At 40.5% G+C, this 16,831-nt stretch overlaps 1 protein-coding gene across 2 annotated transcripts in view; it reads left to right on the top strand.

The window, feature by feature from the left end:
- The window catches only part of nr5a2 (nuclear receptor subfamily 5, group A, member 2), a 68,874-nt gene extending 58,000 nt beyond the window's left edge, over nt 1–10,874 (top strand). For both annotated transcript variants that reach the window (XM_051947524.1, XM_051947523.1), the window contains one exon: nt 8,832–10,874. In XM_051947524.1, coding sequence (XP_051803484.1) covers nt 8,832–9,079 — 248 coding nt within the window. In that variant the 3' untranslated portion in view covers nt 9,080–10,874. The remainder of the gene's footprint in view (nt 1–8,831) is intronic.
- The last annotated feature ends 5,957 nt before the right edge of the window (nt 10,875–16,831 follow it).

Here is a 16,831-nt window from a genome sequence, read left to right as displayed (position 1 = left end):
AGTCATCTCATTCCACGAATACTCTGGGAAGTGAATGTTCAGAACCTTTTCTTGTTTTCTCTCCTCACTTTCTGTTGTTTTTGGAGTTGTACTTTTACAGTTATCCACCATGCCAATGTGTAATGAGCAACACAAGACCACACAGACATGAAATAACCCATTTTGTCCTTTAAAATTCTTCCAACAAAACTGCTGAAAGTCTCAAAGCACAGATCCCCACAACCACAGACGAACTCGCTCCACAATATCTTTTTTTATTAAGCAAGCATCGTTGTGGTTGATCCTCACAATGATTCATTTCCTCTGATTTCCTTGAATTGCCCATTTGAATGTCCTGAAACATGCAGCAATAATCCAGTTCACTAAAATCAAGTTCAAACATGCCATTTTACATTAGCTCTGAGGGGGAGGCAAGAAGAGCCACCGCGATTCAATACTTTAGAATAAATTAAACTCCAATTTGCACTTATATGACAAGTGGAGTCAACTTAACAGGGAACAAAAATCACACAGAGAACAAAGAAGTCAAAGGAAAGTGTAGAGAATATGCAAGACAGTCTTTAGTCAGCACTCTACCTGCCGGCTTCCATCATCAAATGAAACTGAAGCAAAAGAGGACATAGAGAGAGAGAGAGAGAGAGAGAGAGAGAGAGCAATGGGTAGATCTAAAATGAGAAAGTGCGGGAGAAAGAAGGAGTGAGACACAGTGAGGGGGGTAACTGACGCTATGGATTAACTGTCCTTCATGCTGAAAATATACATCCCCGGGCGCTTGGCGCTGAATTATTAATTCAAATTTGTCAGAGAAAGAATGAGAGAAATCTATTGACGGGGACACGAGCCCTTTAATGGTCTCATTAAAGGGGAGGCTTCCCACACCAGGCACCTTCTGTACTGCTGCAGGAGTTTTCAGGGCAGCGGAGGGTTGGAGGGGGGTACTTGACCCCCCAATGATTTTCTGTCACTTTATCATAAACAAGAAAGGTTGACATGCCTCTCCACTGCCCACACCCTCCCTCCACCACCAAACAAACCCTGTGTGTAATTAGCCAACGGGTGCAAAAGTGCACTGAATGTAAACGCACTTCGCATACATGCATTGATACAGAGACAGCAACACACACACACACACACACACACACACACATTATGCGCGATGGCTGCTTCAACTAGCATAAATGTGATGCAAGTCAAGAAGAGCCCAAAGAGTCATCTCATAGGTCACAGCAGAATTGATTTCTAATTGTTTCGATTTTTTTTTTTTACTTTTTCCACAGATCATTTCCTCAGATTACACCAAACACTGAGACTTTGCGTGTGGATTGCTGTCCATTACGTCTGAGCCTGTCAGTCAAGTGTTAGCATCATTAGCTGCATATAAGTACATGACTGGAAGCCGTTTGGTGGTGCTGGTGTGTGAGACGAGGGGGGGTCCGTACAATCCAGACAGCATTAGGAAGGTGGGAGAGCAGGGACCTGTGGGTGCATCACTCAGTCCGAGGCCAGCTCATTGAAAGGCTTTTGGTTCCACCTCCAGGGGGGCTAAAGAAGGGGGCAATCAGAAGCGGAGGTGGGGAGGACCAGAGGGACTCACAGAGGGCTAAGCACTAGGTTCATTGCTGATTCAAGTCTCTCAGTATCCCTCTGGCAAATGGATTTTCATAATGCTGAGACAATGTGATTTTTTTTTCCACCAGCAATATGAGTTTTACCCCAGCGAGTCTGCATCATGTCAGAAATGCAAGTAAGGATTATTTCATTATCGATTCATCTGGCAATTATTTTAAACTAACTGATTAATCGTTGAATGTGACTGAAAGAAAAACGCATCTTGCTGGCAAATTTTTCTGTTGACACCAATTTATCAGTGGAGCTCTGATAGTGGTGCAGCAGTACCATTAACAGCAAACCATCTTCTGAAAAAATAATAGGAAAAGCTGTTTATACATAAAATCCTATGTCAAGAAGTCTCAACACTCCATTAATACTTATTCCCACTGATATTAACCTCCCTGGCTGTGCCCATCTGTTGAAGGCCCTCAGTAACACAGCCACAGACAGAGCGAGCTGATTCAGGGTGTAAATTTGTTTTCCCCTTCACCTCGAGATAAACCCCCAGCACCTTCCAGCCAGCATAGGCAATGAGAGAAGCTTGTCTCCCTCTCGCTCCGAGCACCTTCTTTCTCTTGTTTATTTTATCAGACCTAAGGCGCATTTCTCTTCCTCTCAATATCTCTCGACCTCTCTCCATTGCCCCCACCGAGCCCGCCGACCCATCCTTGGGCGACAGAACTCAACCAGCCCCTACCTGTTTAGCTTAACAACAATAGCAATGTTGTCGGCAGAGGTTTAGCTCTGACTTAATATATCCCCAGCTGGACCGTATCTGCTTAATTCTCTTTCATAGCCGCATGGCATTTGGCCCCTCGAGAGGCTAAAGAGACGGTTTGATGAGTTGGCGGGCAAATTGAGCCTTAATGCTTTATTCTGACATGCTGACAATAGGCCGTCCCCACTGGTGGTCTGTTTCCAGGAACTGTGAGACAGTTGTTATTATGCATTGTTTGCGCAGAGGACATTTGGCCTCTGGACATAGGGCTCTGTGTTAGCTTCAGGGCATGCAGCTACAGTATGTAACTGTATGCTGGTGAAATAACAGGTCACTGTTTAAGATAAAGGGTCACTGCTCAGGGCTTAATGAAGCCTTTGTTAAATGACTAAAAAAGTTAATGAGTATCAAAGACGAGGTATTATCACTTGATTCAATGTGAAATAAAAACAGAATCAAACTTAATTGACAGGCGCTCTCCTGGCTCATATAACTACAAAGGGATATACAAGTTTGGCTGTTGTGCTACAATAAAGATAGTAATTTCTGGAGAGGCATTGATCAGTATGCAAAATATGCAGAGTTCACAATGAAGTGAAATGAACTGTTGTTGCATGAAGAATAAAGAGTCTTAACACAGTGGATGAGGCGTTTCATTTTTAACCCTTACCTAACCCCATCCCCTCCATAGCCCGAGGGCACCAGTGTGCTCCTGCCAAAGGGCTGGTTGGATAATCAAACAGCATCTGAAACCACTAATCTCCACACTCGTCTGTAACTTGCTGAAACTGGCAATATGACGAGAACATCAACCTCACATAGTTACTGACCCGGTGAGAAAGTAAGCAGGGTTTGATTTTTTATCTTTCGAGCCCCTTTTTAATTATTTACGCTACTCTTTTTTAAAAAAAACTTGTTGTATTTACAAATGAGGAAAGCACCACCTGTCAGGGGAGAGAGTTTCGACATATTCGTCATTATACTTATATTTAATTAATAACTGAATCTCACTCATCTTGGAAAATAACTCTTTTGCCATCAAACTGTCTTTTCCGAGCATATCTCTTTCTGAACCCCATGTGTTTTGCAGCATAAAGTTCACAACATGGCAGTCAGACATCAATTTTTTTGAAAAAACTGACAATAGATAAATTCTTACACACCCTCCCCTTGTATCCTTTGATAGAATAGGTGTTATCCTGCTAGCCTTTCGTGTATGAAGTCTCAAAGACATCCCATTAAATGTTAAGGAGCCTACAACTGCAGTTTACCACTTTTTTTTTTTTTTGACGTGGAGGCGTATCGGAGAAAAGGAATTCCCCAAATGGGACTTGGAGGAAAACAAGGAAGCTGAGAGCTCCAGGGAACTGGGAAACTTGTTTTCTGGCAAGCATGGATAGATGAGGACTGTAATACTCTAATGGGGAAGTAGAGCCTCCTGTAGAGGAAAGAAAAAAAATAGACACTTCCATGTGAAATGTCTGTGGAGTACTGATGTGAGCTGAGGTGTGTGTGTGTGTGTGTGTGTGTGTGTGTGTGTGTGTGTAGCTGGGGTTTGTGTTTTTGTGCACTTCATGACTTTATGGTGGTGTGAGCGTGCGGAAGGGGTAAAAAAAAACACATTACTTTTCTCCAATACAAAGCTTTTCCCCCAATACAAAGCTCAGTTTGCATATCAAGGCAATGCAGCACAACTCTGATAATAGCCTACTTAATGGATACCGTTAACCAGGCGGCCATTGCTCTTTGCCCTATGGCCCTTATTTGCTTTGAATGCTCTCGCTGCCCTGTTGTTTTTTTAACACATACACACACATTCTCCCAGTGAACATGTAGCACTACATGTTGCTTGTAGTAAGTCCTTAGCCCTCACTTGGTTCTCTCAGAGTCAAAGGGCATAGAGTTCACTTCTTTCAACGCCCCCATCTCTGATTGGAGCCAAGCTGTGAGGCAGATTAACGATGAATAAAGTAGCTGCGCACAGTGTTGACTTGATAACAATCCAGTAGGGTGCAATAAAGAAGACTTAGCCCGGACACAGGTTCAACTCGTCGTCCTTTGAAGCGCTGCCGCTGTAGTAAAAGGTGCTTGAGCTTTGATAGGCTCATATAAATGCCTGTGAAAGTCCCGATTGGAAGAGCCAAGCCCCCTAATTCCTGCCCTATACAGGAAGTAACCAGTTTGTTTTTCACTCACGTTTAATTGGCCAAGTTTACCGACTGCAGTTCACTCAACAACTGTTTATGATCCAGGAGTTTTATGTGTTTTTTTGCTTATTTTATTATATATGGCTCATAATAAGTGCAGACATACACAAGTGTCAAATCGAACACTGCTAGGATCTATTACTAGGCTGTCTTATTGTATAATACATATTTATTTCTACCCTTATGGCTTGTTTCAGCCACAAACAAAGTGACAAATGTTTGGTTTTGCAGAGGATGGTGAACTTTGACATGAGCTGATGTGTTTTTATCTCTCTGATCCGAGTGTTTTTCTTTTTTTTTCTTTTTGCCTTCCACACCACAGTGTCCACTCTGTGAGGCATCTCTGAGATCAGAGTGAAATAATGGAGCAGGCATTTGCATGAGTGAATGTGCAGTGTGTCTAAATGCTGTGCGTGTGTGTGTCCCTGGAGCAGGTTGATTGTAAGGGTCGGTGAAAGAGTGTAAAAGCACATGCAGAGAGGTACGCACACACAGCACAGAGCAGATCCTGTCTAATTAAAAAGCACAGCGGAGATTTCAGGGGTTCTGTGAAAGAGAGAATGAATGCTCGTATGTGTGTGTGTGTGTGCTGTTGCATTAGGTCGCTGGCTTCAGCATGATCGCCCGTCAAATGAAACAATGTATTCTGTGGGACCTCAGGGTTTCCATTTGAGTATTCGGACGCGGCACTGCAACGAACTGTGGCTGTTTTATGTGAAAAAAAAAGTTGATAATTAGTCCCACAGTGACTGAAGGATGAGATGGAGAGAGAGAGAGGGGAGGGGGAGCGGGGGGGCATTGAAGCAAGAGGAGAGAGTGCTTAGCACATTTAATACTCCAACCTGACACTGTCTGGGAATCATTGATCAATTCTTTATTTATTTGCCGTTTTTTTTTCTACTTCACTCTCACTTTTTTCTCCCCCTCTCCCTTCCCCTCCTGCCTCTGACTGATCTGAATCAATCCACTTGTCTGATTTGATTAGTAGCAAAATGAAGACAAACTTCTTTTCAATCTGAGCACTGGCTTTGCAGTCGGGAGTGGAGATCAAGCTATTGTCATTTGCGCCATTTCTTGCTCCCTTTATTTGGAAGCCCTGATTCATTATTTTTTCAAAAGAGGCTCTGGTAATAATTAGCAATTAAAATGCTGTCTTTTTTGCCTCGCTTTCCCCTAATTAGCTTGACAGAGACATTGGGTGCTAATTCTCTGTAGTTTCTCCCCCAACATCCACAAATACATGCATCAAACTCCTCTCCATGTGCACACACACTCATGCAGACACGCTCAAAGAGACAAAATTTTCACTGAGAAACCATGGCAACCCCTCGCGTGTTTTTGCTGTGATCTGGGCACACCTTGTCATGTTTCTGCAAATTTCACCAAATCACACAAAAGAGGCTCAGACATCCCTGAATTGATTATTAAACAGCATGTCGTGTTTGTTACTGAAGACGTCTGTTCTACAGAAAACACTTGTCCTTGCATGTTTTTAAAAAAATTACAGACTAAATTATTGTTGTGCCTAAAAAGTAAATTTTCTGAAATATTTACCTCATTTTTGTTAATACTGGGCCGGACAGAATGCAGTTTCCTGTTCTGAAATTGTGAATGAAATTTTCATAATTTTTCTTTTGGCCTTGGAATCAATTTATTCTGTATTTTACTCTTCTAATCCAAGTCCAGCACTCGGTAGCTGGACAGTTTGGCTATCAACAATTATTTTATGGCAGAAATGATTCAACACATTAGCAGATAATGCCAGCCTTAGCTTCTCAAAACATCGTGGTTGTCCTCTGTACTTTTTTCCTGGCATTTTTGGACTTCAACATCCCACATGGAGTTTCGACAGCATGCCTGATCTATAATGATGGCAGTAGGTTCAGACTCAGTTTACTTGCATTGCACTCCCTTTTTAGTTAAAACATATTTGTAACAATCAAGTAAATAAACCCACAAAACTTTACTTTAGGAAATATAAACATGCTATGACACTTTTGGTATTTTTTTGTTATTTAACAGAATACATGAAATTATTAAATGCAGGTACTATAACACATTGCATGAGCCAAATATGTTAATGTAGAAAAGTTTTCTGAAATCATCTGATAAAATAAGACAGAGAATAAATTTAGCTGACCTATTTATTCAGATGTATTTATTGTGTTTATTTCCATCTACAATGTATGGATAGGTGGGCAACTTTTTATAACTGACACTTTATGATACTTGTTTTAGGGACTCTTCTCAAAGTAGAGCTCAAGATATATTGAGGCTTGATACCAGTTGCTATTAAGGATTCACAGTTTCCCCACTTGGGATTTATTCCTGGCAGTGTGAAGTCTTTGAAATTGCATTTAGACCCTACCGTATGGGAATTAAATTCACAGCAAATATAACTCAACAGTCAGCTTAATATAAGCATGAAATAGCCAGAGCAATTTTAAAGACGGTTGATGCATGTGCGCAAACTCATATCCACATTTACCCCAACTTTCTGAGCAACTTGGAAACTTTTCTCTCCATGTCTTGTCCACACGGTCAGACTGTTTCATGTCCAAATAAAAATCACAGCCCCCTCATTGACCTGCGTGGGATGTCTATGTGTTAACGCTTAAAGCGCACTCGCACTCCGCAGGGTTAGCTTATGTAAGGCTATATTAACGCTTCTCAGAGGTGCTTGTGGTGCGAAAGCCGGCTCAGAAGTCGGCGAGGGGGTCGGACAGCTGAGTGGCAGGAGGAAAAAGCACATGTCATGTTTGTTTGGAGGCTCCTTTGTCACAGGGCCACACCCCTCCCCCCCGTTTCTTCTTCCTGCCCTCCTCTTGGCCTTATTTAGCCCCCGCCGTGTCACCCAGAGGTCAGGGTGAACATACACAGATACTCACACATACACAAGCAGCGCAAGAGCAGACATACACACACACACACACACACACACACAGATTGTAATAGCATGGTAGAGTGCATCATAGATGGAAGTGCCTTGAAGGACCTGCTTCTCATTCTCCAGACCTCATTAGCTGCTGATTTATCTCACCCTCCTTCCTCCTAATGCTCTGGGTGGGTGTATGGGGTGTATGTGTGTGCGCGAATGAGTGTGTGTGGGAAGGGGGCACTGTGTGAGAGATAAAGAAATATGTGTATTTCCACGGATTAGTGTCTGTGTCTGAGAGAAAGGCAGAGATTCAGTGTGAAAGATGGTATATTTTAGCGTGTGTTGGTCCGGAGGTGTCAACTGTACACAGGGACTCTGTCGTTCCCCATTAGCCCACTGTGAGAACACTCGACCTGGGGTCAAACAGATTAATAAAAGATCACACACGCACACACAGAGCTGCTACCTGATTAAATATTCTGCAGCCCTGTGCTTCATAATCATGACAAGTACACACTGCGCTCGGGTTCACCATTATCCATTTAGCAAATTTTTGTCTTGTCTTGCAATAATCTGCTCAAACCCCCAGTGAGCTTATTATTGTCAAGGAAAAGTGCTTATAGCTGCACAGAAAGGTAGGATTTTGGAAAGATGCAAAATGTATTTTGCACAAGGAATTAATAGTGAAAGAAGACTTTCCACCGAGATGAATGCCAGCACATAAATTGCAGTCTGTATTTACAATTATTGTTGTTTTTCACAAAATTGGTGCTTTAAAAAAAAAGCTTGTATCTCTATATTTAAAACGTAACAATAATTAGAGCACGTTGTTTTGTTGTGATGAAAAATAAAAAGGGTGGCTGGTGAAGAAGCAGGTTAAGGAGCAGTTGTGGCGCTAATATGACTATAACTCTGGCCTACATAATTCATTGACTCCTGGGGAATTCATCTCTCAGGAGAAGAACCTTTTTGCCTTTACCTGATTCCCTCTACACTGTGGTCCCAAAAGACGATTCAGAGGGAAAAAGACAAGAAGCGAGGAATATTTCATCATGCAGTGAAATATCAAGCGAAAATGAGCCACAGCCAAAAAATTCAAGTTGTAATACTGTCCCCTGATAAATGAGAATACTAGTTACTCTAACCTTTATGTTTGGAATGTGAACCACTATGACCTTCTACAACAGATTGCTTAGTTTAATAGTAATTTGTGTCCACATTGAGCATAATGTGATGCCAACATGTTTTAAATCAGAAATTTTAAAACCCTCGTTTTCATGTTTTGTCTACTTTCTACTGTCCTTGTCACCAATAAAAGGAAAGAAAGAAACCTTTGAAATAGAAAGTGAACTAAGAATTTCTACTCAGAAACTGAGCATCTGAACTCAACTGTCCTTTCTCTTGCTTCCTCCTGTAGATGTGAAGAACCTAGAGAACTTTCACTTGGTGGAAAGTGTGCAGGAGCAGGTCAACGCAGCGCTGCTGGACTACGTCATGTGTAACTACCCGCAGCAAACGGACAAGTTCGGCCAGCTGCTCCTCAGGCTGCCTGAAATCCGAGCCATCAGCCTGCAGGCTGAAGAGTACCTTTACTACAAGCACCTGAACGGCGACGTTCCCTGCAACAACCTGCTCATCGAAATGCTGCATGCCAAGAGAGCTTAGGAGGGGACTGCACGACATTCTCAGAGTTTTGCTGCAGCCCCCCGCCCAAAAAAAAACCCGACACAAAAAACAAAACTCCAAATGATGCTTTCACCAAAACGAACCTCCAGCTCACATTTGGCTGTGTGATGATCTGAAGGGTGGAGAGCAGAGAGAACTCCTGTTTATATTGAGCTCATTTTGATGTTCAAGTTACAACTTGAAGTGCAGATTTGGACAAAGACATGCACAGAGACTCATAACGTGCACAGATAAAAAGCATATGGATCCCTTTATTGTAAAGAAAAAAAATCCAAAAATAAAATGTCAGACAGAAGAGGCGCTTCTCCTCAACCACACAGGAAAAACATTGTTGAAAAGAAAAAGAGAAACACTTGAAGCAAACTCTGCATTTGACACTATGTGATGATTGTCTGTACGAGCAAGACGATCAGACTGCAACTGAAAGAGTGAACAGTCCCTGAGTGTTTTAGCACTGGTGATACCATTAGAGGGTTTTGTGCTGAGAAAGGAAGCTGAATAACACTGCCCATCTTACAGACAGCTGTGTGACTAAAGCGGTTGCTTATTTCGAGGATCTTCCTGTGTGTATTCTAATTAAAGCTGGCTTTTAGCTGTTGTGGTACTGTAAAAGGCAAACGGACAAGCAGTCAGCCAGGCAAGAGACTCTTGCCTACCATGTCTGTTTTTTGAACTCACACCAGAAGCCTGCCGTGGCAGCTTGACCCCACTGAAAAGGGTGAACTGACAGATAAAAAAAAAAATAAAGGTCTAAAAAAAAAAAAAACCACAAAAAACCTTGAACATTCTTTAATGAACAAAAAGAGGCTGATAAGAAGACAATGTGTTTTTTTCTCTTGTAATGAAAGTCATTTGCTTCTCATGGTCACCTTGTGGTTCCCCTTTCTTACACCACCACCACCCCAAACCATCTCAAACTATGTACCTCAGAAAGACCAGTGTTAAATAAATTCACTTAATAATGTCAGCTGAAATAATAGTATTTATAGCCATTTTCCCCCCCCTGCACCCCCCCTCCCCCTCTTTATTATTTCACTGGAACAAAACAAAGTGTGATTCTGGAGACGGATCAATCCTGCCTTTGTTCGAAAAGACCAAAGCCTGCTGCAGAACAGAAGAGGGAAATTACAAATACCTTAATAATCAGTATTATAAGAGAAAAAAATTTGTGATGTCACAGTTATGTGAGTCTTGCCTTATTTCATTACCATGCTAGCTAACCGTGCAGATGTGAATGAAAATATGTACAAATATATATATAAAGTATTAATGTTGTAAAAATTAAAAAAAAGAATAATTCAACAGGTGTTTACATTCATGTGGTCATATGGGAGAGAACTGTGATGAAGCAGAAATTGCAAAGCAATGATTTCCTAAAAAAAAAAAAATGAAATCAACGAAATGAAGAAAAAGATCCCTCTGGTTTGCTTTCTTTGGTGTGTGTACAGTGTTTATTTTTATTTGTTTTGAGCAGTACTTAAATTATGTCGTGAGACACTAAAATCAAAGAGGAATCACACTTAAATATTAATTTCTGTGTCTGCTGGCATTCAAAACTTTTGTTTTTTGAGCATTGCTGGGTTCCGTTTCACTTTCAACCTGTTATTTGTAAGACCTATATTTTCTTTTTTTATTTACAGTGCTTTGACCTTTTTGATGTACAGTATGTCACTGGTTACGCTTAACAATGAAGATAATTTATTGCGTCGCTGGGTTTCCATCTTTGTGTTACATGACGTGAGGTGTCCACGCCAGAATAAATTTGTTTGCTGTAGCATGTTCTTGTTTTGTTTCCATGAGTAGTTCTAAGATGCAGGTCTGGAGCAAAAATAATGGGCTTTCAAAAAAGAAGAAGAAAAGAAAAACCACTGCAATTTTTTTAGTCTTTTAAATGTTCATGCAAGTCTGTACATTGAAAAGAGTATTGTATTTAAGTGAGTAGGTGTGAAAGATGTTGGTGCCACATCAGTTTTTCTATTGAATTTCAACCTGCATCATTGTTCTGTCCGGTTTGCTCTTATACCAAAGACTGCATCTTTCCCCTGTGAGCTGTGACTTCTCGTATTGTGTCCCAAATCGACAAAACTGGCTTTTTTTTTCTTAACATATGGCAGCCTAGATGATCCTCATGTGTACAGTAGTTGTTACTGTTTTTTATCAAAAATGTCCCAACACTTGCCTCCCACAACAACCTGTGGTGTTTATTTGTTTATCTTGTCAACATTTTGTTAAATAAGTCATGGAATAATCAAAAGTCTTTCGATGGCATGTTTAATGTACAGAAAATTCACTTAAATCTGAAAGCTGTTTCTGATTCTGAGCTTCAACCATCTGTTACCCTCATTAATTGTGTCCCCCGTGATCAGACAATCTTATCATCCACCTTCTCAACAGTCTGTGTTTAGGTTCTGCAGCTGCCTTGGACTTATAACATCCAGGTCAACTATAAACCACATACAAGGAAAGTAGTCACTAATGTGGTCCGTGCTTTTTACTGCATGTTTGTTTGAACACTGCTGCAGTCCTACTCTACCAACAGGAGGGTTCTGTTTGGAGATAGCTTAATAAATGCTTTCAGATAGTGTTTTTGGAAGTTTAAAAAAAAAATGGTGAGAAATCCAGTTGTTTGCTTCACAACAAACTAATTTTAAGCTACACAGTCATTGTCAGACAGACCTGTATGCAGGATTAATGCTTTGTCAAGGACTTAAACAATGACTACCTTTGTGCATTATATGCTAATGTACATTTTTCCCCACACATGGATGCGCAAAACATCAAAATGCCATTTCCTTCCCGCTTGACTATGACTTTTGCCCCTCCTGCTGACATTCTGAATGCTCCTATCACTATCTGGTTCTGGGGAGTGTCTCTCTCTCTCTGAGGCTAATTGAATTTTTCCTCATATTTCAATAAATAATTATTATGCTTATAACACCAGATTCTCGCTTCCTCCGCACACTAACGCTGCCTATTTCCATTTCACTGCATTTTTTTGTTTTTTGTGGGGAAATGTAATTCAAGCACTCCTTGCATATTACTTAAGATACATTAAGAAGAATTATAGTTTTCAGCACACAAAAACAACAGTCAGACATGATCAAAATTCATATGCAGACAGGAGAGTAAATTATGCACAATATTACTCTGTTCAGCCTCATGCTGTTACTTTCGGTGCTATTCTAACCTATATTTGACAGCTGATAATAGTGTGACAGAAAACCCAGGTGGAGAGAGAGAGAGAGGGGGGATCATATGAGATAAATGTTCCCACTTGGATCAAACCAGGGACACAATATGTATCCTACAGAAACAGGCTACAAGAACGCCCTGTTACTTAATGAGCTTAATATGAAAGGTGGTATGCTTTCTTAAGTCACTGTACAGTCAAAAAAAAGTTAAGACGTTGAAGGAAATATATAAAAAAAGAAATATGATTTTAGTAAAAACTTGGAATGTAAGTTTAGATTAAAAACATATTTGAGGCATCAAGCTTACATTATTATCCAGCACGCCATGTGTTGAATGAATGAGTCCCGGTTCACTATAAATACTTACAACCAGTATAAAGGAATGCAACACTCAAGGGCACATTTACTAAATTTCCCCGTGTCTCTATATTCATAATGGGTAACAGATAATACCTGTCAATTTGAAGAATTAAAGAAAAATGAGCCCGATAAGAAGAAACACTGCACCGAAAGTGTGAGAAAAAAAATAAATCACAATACAAAACCGTAATCTTCATCACGCCAGACAGGTCAATCAACATAGACGAGGCCGCAGCTTTTCTGAGGCGCAGGGCTGCGAGGGAAACACAAAGCTGCAAACTCGAGCTCCATGGGAACATGAAGACTGCAACCAGGCGCCAAGGCATCCGCTTCTGAAGGAGGCGGCTCCTGGATGGAAGAAGGGAAGGGGTAAGTGGGGTGTGTCAAGTCACTTTGGGAAAACAAATTATATTCACACTGTAGTAACACAAGACTGAGGTCCGAAAACACAGATTTTTAAGATGGGGCTTTTCCAACTTCATATGCAGAACTGTATCCTTAAAATCAGTCACAAATTAAAACACTGCTTCCTTTCTTTTACTTCACGATTCAGTAAAGCAACACCCCGTCTTACTCAATATGACACTGACTGTCACAGCTTCTGGCTGTCATTTTTATTCATCTGTATTTTCATAATTTCATGTATCCAGCCAGACAAATTTTGTAAATCAGTAATTGATTGAATCACACACCAATTCTAAAAATTCCACATGATTTAAAATGACACGGTAAACTATTGTTGAGTGAAATAAAATGAATTAACATCCTCAAGTGAGGTCTCTAAGACACATCCTGAAAACAGCTTAGTCTCGAAAACAATTAAGCTCTCCAGAGCTGTTGCACGAACTCCGTTTCAACTTTTGACTCCAATCATCCCACAACCTTCAACAGCACAAATGCCATGTAAATACAAACTAGAGCTCCATTATTTACTTAAACATACTTCTGCTATTACAAAGCCACTCTTGGCATGAGACTCAAAAATGACAAGTACAACAGTGTGTGCCGATACATGGAGTTGAGATTTTATATTTCACAACATGACATTAAACTAAGCTGATCAGATATTAAACTACAGCATCACAAACTTCTGACCAGCTTCCTCCCTCTCTCTATTACATCCAATTCTTCTCATGTTTTCTTTAAAAGAAATACACAGCTTTGAAACTAAACAAAAGTTGTTTAATGCTGAGGCACACTAACTTTTCAGCATTTTCAGAAAATGAAATCCTGCAGTAGTAGCCCACAGCTTTCTTTAAGTGTCTCATGTATATATAATATCATACCAAACTTTTTTTTTTTTCCTTTCTATGAAGCAAATGATATGAGGGATCATTTAATTGCTGAGGCGGTGAAGATAATGTTAGCAGCGTTCATGTGCAGTATTAAGGATGCTGGTCACAGACGGGCAAGCGGCCAGCTCGATCCCCGGCGCACAGCGTTGCAATCCTCACTTGGAGCTTGGCTTGCAGTGCCTGGCCTCCTGTCTGTAAATGTGTTAAACCTGCTTTCACTCGCCCTGAATTTGTATAAATAATGTATATACATTTATCCACAGACTCTAACAAGTGCAGCCTCAGGTGAAAATACTCAGAAATGCATGCTATGCGCATCCCCGAAGGTGGACATCAGCTCCAAACCAACCAACTCAAAAGATAACCACACAGAGAGCAAGAAAAAAAACCCACAAATGAATAACTTGCCAAAAGCAACATAAACACACATACACATAGGTTTTTTTCCTCTCTCCCTCTCTCACACACACACACACACACACTCACACACACACACACACACACACACACACACACACACACACACACACACACACACACACACACACACACACACACACACACACACACACACACACACACACACACACACACACACACACACACACACACACACACACACACACACACACACACACACACACAGTGCTGTCAGTTTCTAAACAAGTTTTCCTTTCCGTCACACAAACAGCCCCAAGTTGTGTCTGCCAGTGTTATGTGAAGCTTTTAAACTCTGGAACCACATCACTCGTGTTTACTGAGATGCGCTTGTATGTTTCCCCTGCATTGTCAAGCACAGTCAAAGGGAGAGAGACCGAGGGCACAAGAAAAAACAAAAGCTTTTGGAAGTGTTCCAAGATTGCAAGAAAACGTGCAACTGAATGCTGGAACATGTAAGTTTGATATTCAGTCCAGTTTCAGGCAGGCCCGCAGGCTCGGCAGGCCTGAGACGAGCACAACTACTCCAAATAAAATGAACGGCACATGGTGGCAAAACTTGTCTTTGCATAGAGCACACTAGACCACACAGATCAGTGACTTTATGATTGATTACAATATTAACTGTGTATTACGCTTCTGTTGTTGTCTGGCTTCTATTTTAAATGATTCTCCAGATGAGTACTCCGAGTTCTACAATGAGTTTTAAATTAACATCTCCAACCAGATCTCCACCTGCATGTACTTGTTCAGTCACTGTAGGTCATTAAGTTAAATAGAGGCTGGAATTTTATTTGTATTTTTACTGCTGAGCCAAATGTTCTCTCAAATCAAAAGGACATTCTGGCAAATTCATTTGCACATTATTGCATTACAAAATGCAACATGCACTGCTGTCACAAGCAAAATTAGTTTGCAAACAAATCTACTTTGTCCATTTAGAGATAAAGCCAAAGACTTTCCTGTGTGCCTTAACCATCTTATCAGTAAAACGTAATCGGATTTTTTTTTTTAAACGGTTTTTAAATTCAAAAGTTTAACCTCAACAAAGCACACAAAAAAGGATATGAGAACTTTAGAAACCATTTCAAACAGATATCAGCAAGAGAGTTTCATAAAACAAGCATTCATCTGAAATTAATGGCATTTTATTTAGATTTTGCCTCATATTGTATATTAAGATAGTCATTACATGTTAATGGTTGTTTAAAAATTATTAGGAAATAATCTCCAAAACCAAGGGAAAACATTTTTATTGAATTTTATTGATGAATTAAATCATTTATTCATTTGTTTCAAAGTTAAAACTGGTGGAGGCCCGCAAATGAAGAACAAGGAGGCTAAACAGAAACAGCACAACTCTTCAGAGAGGCAATTAACCTGCGTTCTAATCACTTACACCAAACAGCGACTGGGGGACCCATTGTTTGGCGGCCTGATGGACAAACTTTAAAAATGTAAAGATCAAATTAATAGGCAAGCATTGTTAATGGGAACACTCACAATTATTATGCAAAAGCCTCACCGTGGCACGCAAAACAAATACACTAAGGTTTGGAGATGGAATGGTTCGAAGGCCGCTGCCGTTTCATTTCAAAGCATGCATTATACATCATTGTGCATAAAGAGGAAGCCTACAGCATTATGATGTTTTTTCCACGATGATTATCCTTTATTAGTCATTAAAAAGAGATCGAGAGAAAAAAAAAATACAACTTTTAAGCACCTGAACCTCGCTGCCAGCATTCCATTAATTGCCTGCACAATGGGGAGAGCCTTTGGAGATTTTTCAATTTCAAAAAATGAGGAGCATGCATTCAGTCGTGCTCATGTTATACCGGCACTTAAATCCTACAGAGCTCACATAAAAAAGGACTCAAGGTTGCATCCGATTGAAAGCCTCCAACTACAGCCACTTTAGAAATCCATTTAGTGAGCGGGGGTTTAGAACATCTAATTCAAACAGAGTCGCCCTGTTAAAACGGTTGCACCAATGTCTTTTAAAAACACACGCACTTTCAGGCACACACTTTTCTCCTGTGTTTGCTTGGCTCCATTGTAAGAAAGATGAACCTGGCACATACAGAGATGGCAAGACACAAAGAATTAATCTTGCCAGACCTCAGCCAAGTGGCGAAGGTGAATGCTGGTGAATGACTGCATGTGGAATCTTGACCTTTGCTTCAACATTATCAAAAGGGCTGCTCTATGGGAGCAACAAAAAGAGGTATGTGGCATCTGTAATGACATGACAACCTGAAAATCACAACACCGTTCATCAGCTGCAGAATCCCGCATAGAGATTGTTTTCTGAAGAAAAAACCCAGACGAATCAATTATATTTTTGGTTGGACCTCTGAGAATTTCTTTTCTTAGCTGAATAAAAAAACTTTCAAATTACAGTAAGAAGATGAGAAAAAAATGTTAGTAACATGAAACAATGTTTA

This window comes from Acanthochromis polyacanthus, chromosome 4 (genome assembly GCF_021347895.1).
Source record: "Acanthochromis polyacanthus isolate Apoly-LR-REF ecotype Palm Island chromosome 4, KAUST_Apoly_ChrSc, whole genome shotgun sequence".
NCBI lineage: Eukaryota > Metazoa > Chordata > Actinopteri > Pomacentridae > Acanthochromis > Acanthochromis polyacanthus.
This window is presented reverse-complemented; position numbering and strand designations above follow the sequence as displayed.